The sequence below is a fragment of the Dermochelys coriacea genome, chromosome 2 (genome assembly GCF_009764565.3).
Source record: "Dermochelys coriacea isolate rDerCor1 chromosome 2, rDerCor1.pri.v4, whole genome shotgun sequence".
NCBI classification, from domain to species: domain Eukaryota; kingdom Metazoa; phylum Chordata; order Testudines; family Dermochelyidae; genus Dermochelys; species Dermochelys coriacea.
The window spans coordinates 146543934-146560824 of NC_050069.1; the positions used below are offsets into that span (position 1 = coordinate 146543934).

At 44.3% G+C, this 16891-nt stretch overlaps 1 protein-coding gene across 1 annotated transcript in view; it reads right to left on the bottom strand.

Moving 5' to 3' along the window:
- Positions 1 to 13098, bottom strand: part of UBE2QL1 (ubiquitin conjugating enzyme E2 Q family like 1) — a 40692-nt gene extending 27594 nt beyond the window's left edge. The window contains exon 1 of the mRNA XM_038393198.2: positions 9330 to 13098. Within this exon, the coding sequence (XP_038249126.1) occupies positions 9330 to 10157 (828 nt within the window). The 5' untranslated portion in view covers positions 10158 to 13098. The remainder of the gene's footprint in view (positions 1 to 9329) is intronic.
- Positions 13099 to 16891: the final 3793 nt, after the last annotated feature.

The window sequence follows — 16891 nt, forward strand, 5'->3', positions numbered from 1 at the left end:
GCTACTTAATGATTATTACCTTTGTCATTTCTTATCGTCTTGCATACTACTAAATGTGGCTCTCAATCATGGTTCTAAAGCTACACTTGTCCTCACCACCCATGGCTGAAGTCATTTACCTGTGGTAAGCCCAGGAGGCATAACCAATTAACAGAAAGCAATCACATACTAAATATAATGAATAAAGCTCTGTGTGGCTTAGGTTCTGGCTATCATAGGCCTTGTCTACACTACAAAATTAAGTCCACCTAAATTAGGTCGACATACATCCTCCACAGTAATTACTGTGGCGGTTCATGTCTACACTATGCCTCCTGTGAAGTGGTGCGCATCCTCACCATCATGGGATACCAACAGCCCAAGCTGTGAGCCCCACACAGGGCTGATAGCCAGCAAGCAATGTAAATAACGCAGTGTCTACAGAGATACTGCGTCACCCTAACTACGTCAACCTGTGTAGTGGGCGACTTACACTGGTGGGAGCAACATTGTACTGTAGACACTTACAGAGTTAGCTCAGTGTAAACTGCCTTACGTTGACCTAATTCTGTAGTGTAGACCAAGCCTCTGACTACCGAGCTTCCTAGGGATAACTGCAGCAGTGAAAATTAGCTGATGGGTCCATGCTAACAATCCTTAGATTGAATGTCTGGAGGTTAGTGAAGGCTCATGGATTTGGAATTCATTTCCACTGTTCATATCTGAAAGGTGCAGTCTATCAAAAAGTCCATCTGTTTGCTCAGGCTTTTGCTTCAGAGGGTAAAGGTGGGAGATATTTAGGTTATGTTTAACAGCTGGATTCTGTGACTGAATCTCATTTTAATAAAATGATATTAACTAATGTTGTAGTATTTTTAAGTTTCATACATGCAGAGTCAACTGTGATAGGTGCACTTTTAAAAATGGAAAAATAAATTAGTAACGAATTAATTTATATAGTATACAGTATATTTATACAGTATACACTCTAGTATACAATCCATAGTTGAAACAAATTATTTTTGAAGATGCCTGAATGTACACTTTACACTATAACCTGAATTACAAAATGTTATATATTAAAAAAAACAACAACCTGGATTGATCAGCTTAAATCAAGCTCTAGATACTTAAACATATGAGAACACTCCCAGCTAGTTTTTTCCTATTTTTAGGACATTAGGTCCGGTCTGCATTCTCATACTTGTCCTACTTGATACAAAAACAAACATATATTCTTTACAATAGGGAAGCTTTACAAATGCCACAACCTGCAGAGTCATCATTTAGCAGGTAATTATCTTAAACTATTTTGTCCCCTCACCCAGATAGAGAACACATGAAACAAGTGACTAAAGACAGGACAACCCACCAGTATTACTAATCCAATCCAGGGTCCTGAAACAATTAGGTAATGCTTTCCTGCTACTTCAGCAATTTTTAAATAAAATGGGTGGTTTGTGATTTCTTATTTTCACATTGACATCCCTATTTCTTTCATCATTTTACTAAAACAGATTCAAGCATTATATTGTAAAGCAGCATGGCTTCATTTGACTTTTCAAACAGAACTTTTTTTTATAGGAGAAAATAGCAAAGAGGAAAAAATTCTCTTGAAACTATATTAGTTCACTAAAGAAAACAAGTTATGCTTTTTTTCTGGAGGTGTTTTGGTTTAGTTGAACGTGCTAAGGACCAAGGTGCTAAGGACTTAAAAATTTCTTGCTGAGCCTTAGGGATGTTCATTATTTTATCTGATTATCATCTACAGTGTTTACACAGTTTGCAAAACTGCAAATAAAATGGTTCAATTACTTTTACAGCAATAGTAACTGCTTTGGAATAAATTTTGAAGAATGCTTGTTTGCAAGTAACAAGATAGAATCAGTGTTTGAAGGGATATGCACTGATCTCAATCATGCATCATATTATTAAATAAATGTGAGCTACAGCAGACACTGCTTTTTATTACAGTTATATGACTGGCACTACTCCCATTTCCTTTATTCAGTGAATAATAGCATTTAATATTGTCAGGACAATACTTACTATTCTAGAATGATTTACAAATTTCTAAAGACCAAATTGTCAAGAAAAATAGAAGGACTTCATTTCATCTGCTACAAGTTACATGTGCAGTTCCCTAAGGCTAGCCACATAGATGTAAAAGGTTCTGCTGGGTCAAGAGTGCTCCAAGACAACAAATGACATTCGCTCCAGGACCTGATGCAGTGTCAGATGATGATATTCAAATGTATTCTTATAAAGTTATCTAAACTCTTTGAGTGAAATCCCAGCCCCACTAAAGTCAATGGGAGTTTTGTCATTTATTTCAGTGGGCCAGGATTCAAACTCTGGTGCAGGCAGTGAGGCCTGGTCTACACTAGGAAATCAGGTTGATCCACAGCCCGAGCGATGCAGTTAAACTGACCTAACCTTCCAGTGTAGACAACAACACTAGGTTGATGGGAGAATCTCCTGTCGACGTAGCTACTGCCTATCAGAGAGGTGGCTTACGTATACAAATGGGAAAACCCCTTCTGTCAACATAGATAACATCTTCAGTGAAGTACTACAGTGGTTCCACTGCAACGTATTAACTGTAGACAAGTCCTTAGGTTTTGCTTACCAAACTGTCAGCAATGAGTACAGCGGGAATCAATTACACAACAGTAATAATAAATAAATAATAATAAAAAGAAAAGGAGTACTTGTGGCACCTTAGAGACTAACAAATTTATTAGAGCATAAGCTTTCGTGAGCTACAGCTCACTTCATCGGATGCATTTGGTGGAAAAAACAGAGGAGAGATTTATATACACACACACAGAGAACATGAAACAACGGGTTCACCATACACACTGCAAGGAGAGTGATCACCCAAGATAAGCCATCACCAGCAGCAGGGGGGGGAAAGGAGGAAAACCCTTCATGGTGACAAGCAAGGTAGGCCAATTCCAGCAGCCAACAAGAACATCAGAGGAACAGTGGAGGGTGGGGTGGGAGGGAGAAATACCATGGGGAAATAGTTCTACTCTGTGCAATGACTCATCCATTCCCAGTCTCCACCCAAGCCCAAGTCAATTGCATCCAGTTTGCAAATCAATTCCAATTCATCAGTCTCTCGCCGGAGTCCGTCCCTGAAGCTCTTTTGTTGAAGTATAGCCACTCTTAGGTCTGTGATCGAGTGACCAGAGAGACCGAAGTGTTCTCCAACCGGCCCTTGAATGCCATAATTCTTGACGTCTGACCCGTGTCCATTCATTCCTCCACGCAGAGACTGTCCAGCCCGGCCAATGCACATGGCAGAGGGGCACCGCCGGCACATGATCGCATATATCACATTGGTAGATGCGCAGGTGAACGAGCCTCTGACAGTGTGGCCGATGCGACCAGGCCCCACGATGGTGTCCCCCGAACAGACACGTGGACAGAGCCGGCAACGGGCCCTGCCGCAAGGATAGGCCCCTGGGCCAGTGGCCCCGCCGTGCGGCGTGCGGTTGCCGGCGAGCACCTGCCCCAGATTGGGGGGCTGTCCGCAAGCAAGGACTGGCCTGCCCCCCAAGATCCGCGAGAGCGATGGGCCATCCTTCAGGACAGGCTGCAGATCCCCGATGATGCGCTGGAGAGGTTTCAGCCGGGGGCTGAAGGCGACGGCCAGCGGCGCCCTGCCGTTTTCTCTGTTGGGCCCGTCCTGCAGCAGGCGACCTCCGGGCACTCCTCCGGCTCTGCCAATCTGCCCCCCCACCCCAGCAGGTGGGCACTGCAGTTGCAGGAACGCACGACAGAGATCCTGCAGGCGCTTGTCTCTGTCTGAGGGGTTGGAGCAAATGCGGTTATTGGCTGCTGGAATTGGCCTACCTTGCTTGTCACCATGAAGGGTTTTCCTCCTTTCCCCCCCCTGCTGCTGGCGATGGCTTATCTTGGGTGATCACTCTCCTTGCAGTGTGTATGGTGAACCCGTTGTTTCATGTTCTCTGTGTGTGTGTATATAAATCTCTCCTCTGTTTTTTCCACCAAATGCATCCGATGAAGTGAGCTGTAGCTCACGAAAGCTTATACTCTAATAAATTTGTTAGTCTCTAAGGTGCCACAAGTACTCCTTTTCTTTTTGCGAATACAGACTAACACGGCTGCTACTCTGAAACCTAAATAATAATAATAACCCTTCTTAAAGTACAGTTCGTGGCCCAATAATCTTTTTAAAAGAGAGATACAGAGTTACGGCAGAAAATATGGGCACAGTTCTTTGAGGTATTGAAAACCTCCTGCAAGGTGCTAAGCACCCTCAACTCCCAATGGAACTGGTCTCATGCCAGTAACTCACACCACTGTGCTTAAAGAAGGGCTCAATTCCGCTCCTTCTGAGGTTCATGGAAGTTTTGCCATTGACATCAATGGAAAAAAGACTGGGTCCTATTACTTTTACATATCAAATATGCTATTATAACTCAATGTAAAAAGCTGGAAGTCCATAAATCTGAATTTCTTTCATTGTGGAATTTACAGTTTTAATCAGGCTATTAATATTAATTTGCAACAAACATCCTTGTTTTTTAAAGCTTTTATAATATATAAAGGAAAGACCTACTTGCAAATGTATGAGATATTCTGATCAATTTTAGCTCAATGACATGATTCATTTTAATAACTCTTCTCTTGTGTCAATATTAATTTGCATACTAAAAAGTCAACATTATATAATCTAAATACTCTATAGTACATGTGTAGTAATCTAATTGAACTTAGAGCATGTCTTAAATTATACAAACTAAAAAGGCTTTCAAAGATAGCTTTATAAATATCAATATCATGACCTTTTTTATTTGGTAAAGGTAGTAATCTTGTTGACTGAAAGAAAGGGAGCACTTGTGGCACCTTAACAAATTTATTTGAGCATAAGCTTTCATGAGCTATAGCTCGATGAAGTGAGCTGTAGCTCACGAAAGCTTATGCTCAAATAAATTTGATAGTCTCTAAGGTGCCACAAATACTCCTTTTCTTTTTGCGAATACAGACTAACACGGCGGCTACTCTGAAACTTGTTGACTAAGTAAGTTATTTTTACGTGTGTGTTCTTTGAGATACAGATGATACTTCCTATAGAAAGCTTGTTTATTTCTTTTTCCTAACTAGTCAAGTAAAATAATTACTTGTTTTATTTCATTTAGTTAATTAGTTTTGTGGCCAGCAAAATCTTTTATTTTTTTCCAAAATAAAAGCAAAAAACAAAACAAAATCCCAAAGCAGTGTTAGAGCTGAAGGCTCCAGTCCTTCAAAGGGACTACTCAGGTGCTTACATTTAGGCAGGTCAGAGTCTTCGAAAGCAAGGGTTTGATCCTGTGCCCACTAAAGTTAACAGTAAAATTCTCACTGACTTCCATGGTGCAGGATCAGGGCCTATACACACACAACCTTTTTGTTTTTGATACTCCTAAAATATATAAATAGCTGGAACAACTTACACAAAGATAATAAAAACAAACAAATGTATGTTTCCCAGTGAGATGTTGTATGGCAAACTCTAAACCATGGCAAATTTTTAGAGCAAGTTATAAACTCCTGGAAGCCACGGGTACTCCTTTTCTTTTTGGAATTGGTGAGTGAGTGTTACTTGGACTCTATCAAGCATGACAGATCTGGCTTAATGGTTAGAGTTCACTTGCTTACTTTTTGTTTTTGACAAAACCCTAATACGAGAAATATTCTGAAAATCATTTTTATTCTCAGCACAAAACGCAAGCATTCCCTCTACAGTGTTGGAAACTAAAACAGAACAGCATTATTGTGCATAAATATCAAAAAGTGGGCTTGACTAGAAACAAAAAATGAAACTAACCAGCCTAGTTATATTGTTCAAATTGGCAAAAGTGAAAAAAGTAGGCAAACATCTCAAATGGTGAAAAGCATATTAAAAACTCAATCCTGCATTCACACACTTGAGTAATTTTGCTCACTTAAGGTGTTTTATTAAAGATACATACTTGCCTAATTGCTTACAGGACTGGGGCATATATATTTAGAAATCTTTCATGTGAAATACTCTACATTCTTAATAGTTAGAATATTTAACATATATTATTATCTTAAGTCTTCTTTTAACAATGGAAGTGCTACTTTTGATCCTGATCCCGTAACTGTTCTCTGAGCCAGATCCACCTTCCATTAAAGTCAAAGACTCCCACTCAATTCCATGGGAGCAGAATTGAGCTCATATTGGGCTAGACCCTACAAGAGCTCCATGCATCGCATTCCCTTGAAGATAACACCCAATATAGCACAGGCTAGTGGTGACTACCAAGCTTGAATTCAAATGAGGAATTCTGATGCTGCATTATTCTGGCATATATTATGATAGCTTCATAATCCTTCAATGGAACTATAGGCTAGTAATTATAATTTACTCTTGCACTGTCATTTCTAGTCTACAGAAAGGGCTTACTCTTTCAAACCCTTACTTAAATAATAATGATATTTAGCATTTTCATAATGTTTTATATGCTACACCATTGTACAGACATTAGTTAATTAATCTGACATGTATCATCATTATTTGTGCAGGTAGTTTCACTGAAGTCAATGTGACTACTTGCAGCATGATAAGAATTAACCATGTATATTTTTGCAGGATCAGTGATTATATATTTTCAACATTTTATATTCTTATGACTTTAAGATATATGTCCCTATTAAACTACTAGTCAAGAGAACATCATGTTTAAAATATAAAAATGGAATTTGGATTCTAAAGTGTCTGCACTTTCAGCTGTTGCACTTATGCAATGGAATCAAGATTATATAACATGAGTCTGATTACAAAAAAATATGGCTCTCATTACACAGTGCATGGTTTCTATTACAGGACAGTAATCTATCACAGATTATCAGGCTATAATTGACAAGTATATATTATATTACCGTTAATGTATATTTTAACTTGCATTGCATAGTGCATGGCTTTCAAATTTCCCTTTTATGGCTACTTGCCTATTAAATTATTGGCAATAATTTTAATTGACCATTGATACTTTATCTCACAAATACACACCAATTTACATACATGACTTTTTCATATTAAATACCTAAGATCAAACTGCTGGCAAACCTCTAATAAATTTTGGCTTGAACAGGTTTATTTCAACAAAAAAGAAAAACTTTGCTTTGAAGAAACCACCTTTCCTTTGCAATCAGAAAACAGAATTTTATTCAGAAATCCTTTTGGTGATTCAAAGAAGAAGATTGTGAAATTTTACAGTGTGTTCAAGACTAATGTTTAATTGATTAGTAATCTAAGTATTTTATTTAACATGTTTCATATTGAGCCATGTTATGAATAAACAAAATATTTAAAACAAAATTATACCATTAAGCCTTCCTTTGACCCTTTTCAGTTTAGGGGTAGAAACAAACCACAGAAAAATATTACAATAGTTTAAGAACTGGTTTGATAGATTTTAACATAATACTTCTCAATCCTTATTCAAATACGAGAAACACGATCACTGTAAAAAGAGTGAAAAACAAATAATGGGACATAACAAAACAGATACTACTGAGGTTTAATATACCATGGATCTATTATAAATTAAGTAAGCCTCTTTTTTATGGGTAGATGTTTCTTTGAATTCCAAGAAAAAAGAAAAGGAGTACTTGTGGCACCTTAGAGACTAACAAATTTATTTGAGCATAAGCTTTCGTGAGCTACAGCTCACTTCATCCGATGAAGCTTATGCTCAAATAAATTTGTTAGTCTCTAAGGTGCCACAAGTACTCCTTTTCTTTTTGCGAATACAGACTAACACGGCTGCTACTCTGAAACCTGAATTCCAAGGTGACCTATGGAAATTGACATCTTCAAGTGAAACAAGGCATACAGTACGAACTAATTGAATAAATGAGTAGCAGACCTAGAGCCAAACTGAAGGAGGAGGTGAGGACTGTGGAAATGTCTTTCCCAAAAGGATCAGGCAAGGTTCAAGTAAAGTAATCTAAATAAACACCTCCTTTACGGGCTAGTCTGTGAAGCTGCTGATGAGCAGTTACTCACACAAGCAGTCCCATTAGTGAATGTGAGTAAATCTGTAACAATAAAGTAATTATTTATTAAACAAAAGACCCACCCAAAAGATATCCAGTGAATGTATTTACCTTTGTTCGAAGGAAAAAACACCATTTTGTATTGTCTACTATTGCTAGAGGACATGGACCTGTGTGTGTGGGCTAAGTGGAAAGACAACATTTCAAGGACACACTAAATGATCAGAAAACCACCTGACATAGACACAGGCAGCTTGCCCATTGTAATGAACATAAAGAAGGACGGGCTACAGATCTCACAAAAAATATTTATTCATCGTAAATATTTCATGAAAATCTCACTTCCAATGGTGTTCTAAGGGAGAGAGAGAAAAAGGAATACAACAGTAATAATTCTTCTTGGCTAAGAGCAAATGGAGTATCATTTGATATCTAATACATCCTCTGTTGAGGACCCTACATATTCTGTTCTGGCTGGAAGATCAAAAGATCTTTTCCAGGGCTAGCCATTATGAACCTAATGTATAGTGAACAATTATTTGATTAGTTTTTTAGACAACAAATTTAAAGCTGCACAGCAATGTTGATAGTTCAGCACTGGGCAAGAATTGTAACCTGAGTATAACTAATGTCAAAGAGGCAAACCTATGTTTAGAGCTATCAAAAACCAGATGCTGAGGGAGTCCCAATAATTGCCCACTATCCCATCCAGTAATTTATCTGTGCAATGCTTGGGAGGGCAGGAAGAAGTCAGACAAAAAGTCTGCAAGGCATTGTATCTTAATACAGTGATACTTGTGTAAAGCAGGAGGCCAACAAGTCTAGGTTGACTAGTGGAGGGAGGCTTTAGTTCAAGATAGAACAAATGTCACCTGAAATCTGGAGGATAATTTGCTCAACACAAAGGGATTGTCTGCTGGGGATGGCTCTTGTAGCATCTTTCACTTCCTGTCTAGCAAATTATAATGTCAGCTACAGGACAAAGTGTATAAAAGGGGAGATAAAACCATTCCTTTCAGACCTCTCCACACCCTTTCCCCGTTGTTACCGTTGCATATAACTGAAACCAGAGGCTCTCCAAGCACCTGACCCACATGACTGACCGTATCGCCCTGTGCAATCCCCATTTCACGGAGGAACAGGAGAACAGGTGACCCATCACCTTGGTATCTTGACCTGGCCCAGGACATACAGGGAGCCATTGGCCCAGGAGGTCAGGGCCAGAGAGCAGGCTGTGCGGGAACTGGGGCTTAAGCCCTGCAAGTAAGGAAACAGCTGACACGGCACTGAACCCCGGGTCCCCAGGCTCTTACCTGACCCTTCACCAGGCTGGCTGCGAACTGCCTCATGACCGCCTCCACGGTGTAGGCGCTGGACCAGCCGCGAGGGGTGAGCAGCTCCATGCAGATGGCCCCGCCGTCCAGCACGTAGCCGTTCTCCAGGCGGGGGCTGAGCACCCTCATGAAGGGCGGCGAGAAGGGGAAGTTGTCGGGGAAGGTGAGGTTGAGCAGGATGAAGTCGGTGTTGGTCTCCTTCATGTCCTGCCACAGCACCGAGTCCTTGTCCACCTGGTGCAGCTTCACGTTCCAGTCGAACAGGCTCTCGTCCACCAGCTCCACCGAGATGAAGCGGTCGCTCAGCCGGGCGATGTCCTGCAGCTCCTTCATCAGCCGCCGGCTCCGCACCTGCGTGCAGTGCTGCTGCCTGCCCAGGGTCGCCACGGGGGCAGAGCCCGACGGGGGCGGCACCAGCGGGGCAGAGCCGGCCCGGCCGCTGCTGCTCCCCCCCGGCAGCAGCTGCGGCTTGGGCTCCTTGGCCGGGCCGGGCTCCTTGGCGCCGTGGTGCGGGGGCTTCTCCTTGTGGCCTCCCGAGCCAGGCTGCTGCGGCGGCTGCTTGGAGAGCTCCAGCACTTTCTTGGCCCTGTTGCCCGCTGGGCTGCCCTCCTTGCTGGGGCTGCTGCTGCTGCTGCTGCTGCAGCCGGCGCTGCCCTGCTGCTTGTTGCTGCTGTTCTTCTGGCTGCCCTTGGCTCGGAGCGAGGAGCCCTGCTGGCTGCTGCGGTGGTGGTGATGATGGTGCTTGGGATCCTCCGTGTCCCTGTTGTGCAGTCGGATGAGCCCGATTTTCCGGAGCAGAGTGGCCATGTTGTGTTCGGCGGTTTCTGCTGCAGCCGCTGCTCGGCGAGCCCCGGCGTGGCCCCTCTGCAGAGAGCAGGGCGCTCCTCGGCGTGAGCGAGGGCGACGGAGACGTGTGAGGCCGGAGCACGGAGGGCGGGAGAGACAGAAAGACGATGGGGAGAGGCGACGCTGCTTCTGCTCAGACGCCGCCTTTCACCGGGGCTGCTGCTGGCAGCATTGCAGCACTGTAGCCGCTCCCGGAGTCACCAGAGCTCCACCGCTACGGCCATAGCCGCCCTCGAAAGGGGGGACCCTCTCCACGCCCCTCCCTCCCCCCCGAGAGGTGCTTCTCCTGCAGATGGCCGGCTGCTTCCCTACTAACCTGCACTTAATATCGAGCCACGCCACGCCACGCCACGAGCTCTGCCCGCGGGATTTACCCTTCGCTGCCTCTTCCCCGTCCCCGTCCCCGTCCCCGTCCCCCCCCCTTCCCTCCCCTCCCCTCCCCTCCCCTCGCTAGCCTTGGACCTGCTCAGGGACCAGATTTCCCTCCTCCTCCAGCTGCTGGGTTAATCTCGCTCTCGATTCTGCCGGCTGCAGGTTTCTCCCTGCGAGCGCTGGGATCTGTTCGGCTCCTGAGTATCCCCCTCTGCCTCCCCGTTTCCCTCTCAGCGGCGGCAGCCGGACAGCTCCTGGCCCCGGCTCTTTGTTGCGGAAGCCGCTCCAGCCAGGCTCGGGGCGCTGCGTGTGCCGCAGCCGACGGGGCTAGTTCGGGCTGACGGAAGGCGGGCGAGGGGGGCAGGGGAATCTCCGATCGCAGCCCAAGGCGCCCTTCGCTCTTCCCTCCGTTTACCGTCCCCTGGCACAGGGGGAGAGAGCGCTTTGGGGGGAGCCGCCCCCGCGCCACGGCCGCCCTGCCTTGTTTCTGCAGGTTCCCCGCTTCTGCGGAGCTGACATTGCAGAGGCCGCTCAGTCTGTTGCTGTGGGCGCGGAGGAGGAGGCGGGACACTGGGGAGGGGCCAGGCTGTTACTGGCACGGGGGCAGGAGCCACTGGCTGGAGGAGAATTAAACTGTTTCTTTAATAATGGTGGGGAGTTGGGGATGGGCGCCCCTTCATCCCCTCAGCATGAACAGATTTCTCAGCCCACCTGCTCCCCCAAACGCCAAGGCTAATGTGGCCCCATGGGCTTGTGACTGGGCACGGAGAGAAGACAACCGACCGTATCAGAAACGTGATCGCCGGGTGCTGGATCCATACAGCCGCTTTCCCCTTCAAAGACTGAAAAGGGAAGAGAGAAACACTTTCAGATGGGGAGGAAGAAAGGCAAAGGCTGTAGAATAATTATAGCTATTCATCAGTGAACACATAATAATAGCCAGTGTGTGGGTCCCTGTTGGTATTATATTCTATAAAATCTATGTCAAGTCAAGTCAGTACCTGATGAAGGAATAAATCGGTGACAGTATTAGATGTCCTCTGCCCCTTGGCATGCCCTGGGGAGGCCTCCCCCAGTGCCGGGTTTACAATGGTGCCATGGAGCCGGGCCAGTGCTCAGAAGGGGACCTGGACTGCTCTGCTTGTACTGTGCCCCAAGACAACATGGCATGCCCCCCGAGGGGAAAGGGCATGCTGGCAGCACAGGGCTAGTCAGCCACTGTGCATCTGGCAACTGCTGGTTTGTAAATAGTGCCCTCCCACTGGGCTGGGTAGAGGGGGCTGCCCCTGCCATGCCATGCCCTATTGCCCCTGGCTGGCCCTTCGCTCCCCACACCATGCTCCATTGCCTCCGGGGGGGCCCACAAAAGGTTAATCTGGCCCTGGTCTCCACTCTGGTTTGGAAGAGCGGCCTGTATTGGGAAGAGATTTGTGAACTCCTTTAAGCCATTTTGGAAACACTGTGAAGGAAATTTAGCAGGCTTCTTAAATGATATGTGCAAATTCTTGTATGTTAGCAGCAGCAACCATATTTTTTGATCTGAGTAACTGCTTCTTGACACAACTGTAAGGCATTTTGGAGATGCCCTTTACTTTTCATCCCTATTTTTTTCTCCTTGCTATTCATTTAGCTGGTCACTCGTTTTGTCAGGTGATACTGCATGTGACAATATAGCATGTTACGACCAGTTGCAATAACCATTTTTTCACATTATATAGTGTAAAATGCAGATTAATTTAATACGAACAGAAGAAACAAATTAATGACAATTTTATTTGGCATAATTTTAAAGAGCTTTTAGATATCAAGATCCTAAAAATAATTGACCAGTAGCATTATACAGGTTGAACCTCTCTAGTCCGGCACCCTGGGACCTGACCAGTGCTGAATCAGTGAATTTTCCGAACCATGGGAGCTCAATGCAGAGTCCCAGCGGGTCTCCATAGGTGCAGGAAATAGAGGTGGTGCAGGGGGTGATGCATTACCCCCAGGCTTTGTGCCCAGTGTGGCCCCCACCCAGGGGCTCTGATGCCGGCCCCAGGTCTCAGCCGCCGGCCCCTCGCCCAGGGTCCCAGCTGCTGTCCCCAGGTCCTCCCGCTCCCTCCTGGAGTTTGGATGCCACAAATCAGCTGTTCGCAGCACTCTGGAAGCATTGGGAGGGAGGAGGAGGAGTTGGTAACGCGAGGCCGCCGGTACGCAAGCAGTGCTGGGGGAGGGGACTGAGGGGGGAGCTTGGCGCCAGCCCTGGAGCACCCACGGAGTCGTCGCCTATGCCGGACCATGGATGTTAGCGGACCAGGGAGTGCAGGATTAAAGGGATTCAACCTGTATTAATGTCTCAGCTATGGCATCATTAAAGGCCTTATCCTGCAGGTGAAGTCAGTGATCCAGTGAACTCAGTGAGAGTTTTGCCTTCAGTGGAAATAGGATGGGGTCCAAAAGGAACACTGATCACTTTAAAAATCATTTAAAACAAAACAAAGTTCCTTACCTCTGTTATAAATGACACTTTGATTATTAAAACTTTAATCATTTTAAACATCTATGCTGTTTGTTTACTGGTTGCCTTTCTTGAAGCTTAGACAAAGATAGTCAGTCTCAGACCTTTTAGACATCTTTTTGTATCATGCCACTGATGTAAATTGCCTAGTTGACCTTATAGTAGTGGAGGATAATGCAAAGTGGAGCTCTGCTCTGTCCCTTTGCCCCCTAACACATTCCCTCCTTTCAGCTATGCTGGGGAAGGGAGTTTTTTTGTGGGGGGACGGGACGGAAGGAAAAAGCTGACACAGGAGGCAGAGATCTCACTTGCATAAGAGGAGTTCTCTGGTGGCCATTTATGGCCAATTTCAGTCCATTTTGTACACTTGAGCAACTCAAAGTAGACACAGTGGGTAGGAGAATCTGGCTGCTAGGATAGTTAGCTTTTTTTTCTTTTTCTTTTTTGGCATTTGCCAGCATTTTAAGCACTGTGTCCGCTAACACTCTCAAAACAAAGATGTAATTTACTTTTGATACTTAAAACATTGGCTGCAGCCTATGTCCTGTCTACATTAAGGCTCTCAAAGTTGCTGGTGTAGCTGACACTAATGTTAGTAAAAAGAAAAGGAGTACTTGTGGCACCTTAGAGACTAACAAATTTATTAGAGCATAAGCTTTCGTGAGCTACAGCTCACTGACGAAAGCTTATGCTCTAATAAATTTGTTAGTCTCTAAGGTGCCACAAGTACACCTTTTCTTTTTGCGAATACAGACTAACACGGTTGCTACTCTGAAACTAATGTTAGTGACTCTGAGGAATTTTTGTCAAATTTCCCTAGTGTAAGCAAGCCTGAAAATAGCTGGGACCCAGCACAATGAGGGGTTCAAATATCATAACAAATACACTGAAATGAGTCCACAACTGGATAAAGAGTTTGTGGAGTACACAGAGCACTCTACTATCCTGTGAGTAATGGCAGATGCCAAATGCCAACATACTATACACTGATTCTTGCCAATTGCCAACCACATCCCTGTTGGCCACCTTGACTGCTGCCAATCTCCATACCCTAGTTCACACTGAATGCAAACTCCATGCTCTTGAATTCCTGTACTTCCTCCACACAGCCACAATAAAGGTCAATCACAATCCCTGTTATGGGCAAAGAGGTCTTTTCCAACTCCTCTAAGATCTTCTCATCACCCTCTTAAGAGATATTCTATCTTAGCACCCATGATTGGGCTTGATGCAGGGTAAAATTCTATGGCTTGTGTTATAAATGAGGAGGTCAGACTAAGTGATCACAGTGATCCCTTCTGGCCTTGGAATCCATGAGTCTATGAATTCAGTGAGCTTTGGCTAAGCACCTGAGAATTTAGCCCAGGGAACTTCTCACATAAGAACAGCATTCAGAGTAGCAGCCGTGTTAGTCTGTATTCGCAAAAAGAAAAGGAGTACTTGTGGCACCTTAGAGACTAACAAATTTATTAGAGCATAAGCTTTCGTGAGCTACAGCTCACTTCATCGGATGCATTTGGTGGAAAAAACAGAGGAGAGATTTATATACACACACACAGAGAACATGAAACAATGGGTTTATCATACACACTGTAAGGAGAGTGATCACTTAAGATAAGTCATCACCAACAGCGGGGGGGGGGGGGGGGAAAGGAGGAAAACCTTTCATGGTGACAAGCAGGTAGGCTAATTCCAGCAGTTAACAAGAATATCAGAGGAACAGTGGGGGGTGGGGTGGGAGGGAGAAATACCATGGGGAAATAGTTTTACTTTGTGTAAAAAGAAAAGGAGTACTTGTGGCACCTTAGAGACTAACAAATTTATTAGAGCATAAGCTTTCGTGAGCTACAGCTCACTTCATCGGATGCATCCGATGCATCCGATGAAGTGAGCTGTAGCTCACGAAAGCTTATGCTCTAATAAATTGATGCATCCGATGAAGTGAGCTGTAGCTCACGAAAGCTTATGCTCTAATAAATTTGTTAGTCTCTAAGGTGCCACAAGTACTCCTTTTCTTTTTGCGAATACAGACTAACACGGCTGCTACTCTGAAACCTGTCATTACTTTGTGTAATGACTCATCCATTCCCAGTCTCTATTCAAGCCTAAGTTAATTGTATCCAGTTTGCAAATTAATTCCAATTCAGCAGTCTCTCGTTGGAGTCTGTTTTTGAAGCTTTTTTGTTGAAGTATAGCCACTCTTAGGTCTGTGATCGAGTGACCAGAGAGATTGAAGTGTTCTCCAACTGGTTTTTGAATGTTATAATTCTTGACGTCTGATTTGTGTCCATTCATTCTTTTGCGTAGAGACTGTCCAGTTTGGCCAATGTACATGGCAGAGGGGCATTGCTGGCACATGATGGCATATATCACATTGGTAGATGCGCAGGTGAACGAGCCTCTGATAGTGTGGCTGATGTGATTAGGCCCTATGATGGTATCCCCTGAATAGATATGTGGACAGAGTTGGCAACGGGCTTTGTTGCAAGGATAGGTTCCTGGGTTAGTGGTTCTGTTGTGTGGTGTGTGGTTGCTGGTGAGTATTAGCTTCAGATTGGGGGGCTGTCTGTAAGCAAGGACTGGTCTGTCTCCCAAGATCTGAGAGAGCGATGGCTCGTCCTTCAGGATAGGTTGTAGATCCTTGATGATGCGTTGGAGAGGTTTTAGTTGGGGGCTGAAGGTGATGGCTAGTGGCGTTCTGTTGTTCTGTCAATCTGTTTCTTCACTTCAGCAGGTGGGTATTGTAGTTGTAGGAATGCATGATAGAGATCTTGTAGGTGTTTGTCTCTGTCTGAGGGGTTGGAGCAAATGCGGTTATATCGTAGCGCTTGGCTGTAGACAATGGATCGAGTGGTATGATCTGGATGAAAGCTAGACGCATGTAGGTAGGAATAGCGGTCAGTAGGTTTCCGATATAGGGTGGTGTTTATGTGACCATCGCTTATTAGCACCGTAGTGTCCAGGAAGTGGATCTCTTGTGTGGACTGGTCCAGGTTGAGGTTGATGGTGGGATGGAAATTGTTGAAATCAATCAGATTGACAGAGCCAGAAGAGTACCCAGAAGTCACCTACTACAGGACAGGCCCAACAAAGAAAACAACAGAACGCCACTAGCCATCACCTTCAGCCCCCAACTAAAACCTCTCCAACGCATCATCAAGGATCTACAACCTATCCTGAAGGACGAGAATACAGACTAACACGGCTGCTACTCTGAAACCTGTGATTATGCAAGGCACTGAATTTAGCCGTATAGAGTGGAAATACTGAAGGTAAAAAATCCATTCCGATGAAGTGAGCTGTAGCTCACGAAAGCTTATGCTAATAAATTTGTTAGTCTCTAAGGTGCCACAAGTACTCCTTTTCTTTCTGATATTCTTGTTAACTGCTGGAATTAGCCTACCTGCTTGTCACCATGAAAGGTTTTCCTCCTTTCCCCCCCCTGCTGTTGGTGATGGCTTATCTTAAGTGATCACTCTCCTTACAGTGTGTATGATAAACCCATTGTTTCATGTTCTCTGTGTGTGTGTATATAAATGTCTCCTCTGTTTTTTCCACCAAATGCATCCGATGAAGTGAGCTGTAGCTCACGAAAGCTTATGCTCTAATAAATTTGTTAGTCTCTAAGGTGCCACAAGTACTCCTTTTCTTTTTATAAGAACAGCAGTACTTGTCTGAGTAAAGGATGGGATCCTGGCTATGCTGCTATTGATGTCAATGGCAACATTTCCATTGATTTCAATGGGAAGTGAGATCACACCCTGACACATGAATATACCACCCTGCCAAATTGCAGTCAGGGATTGCTTAGTTCTAATTATTG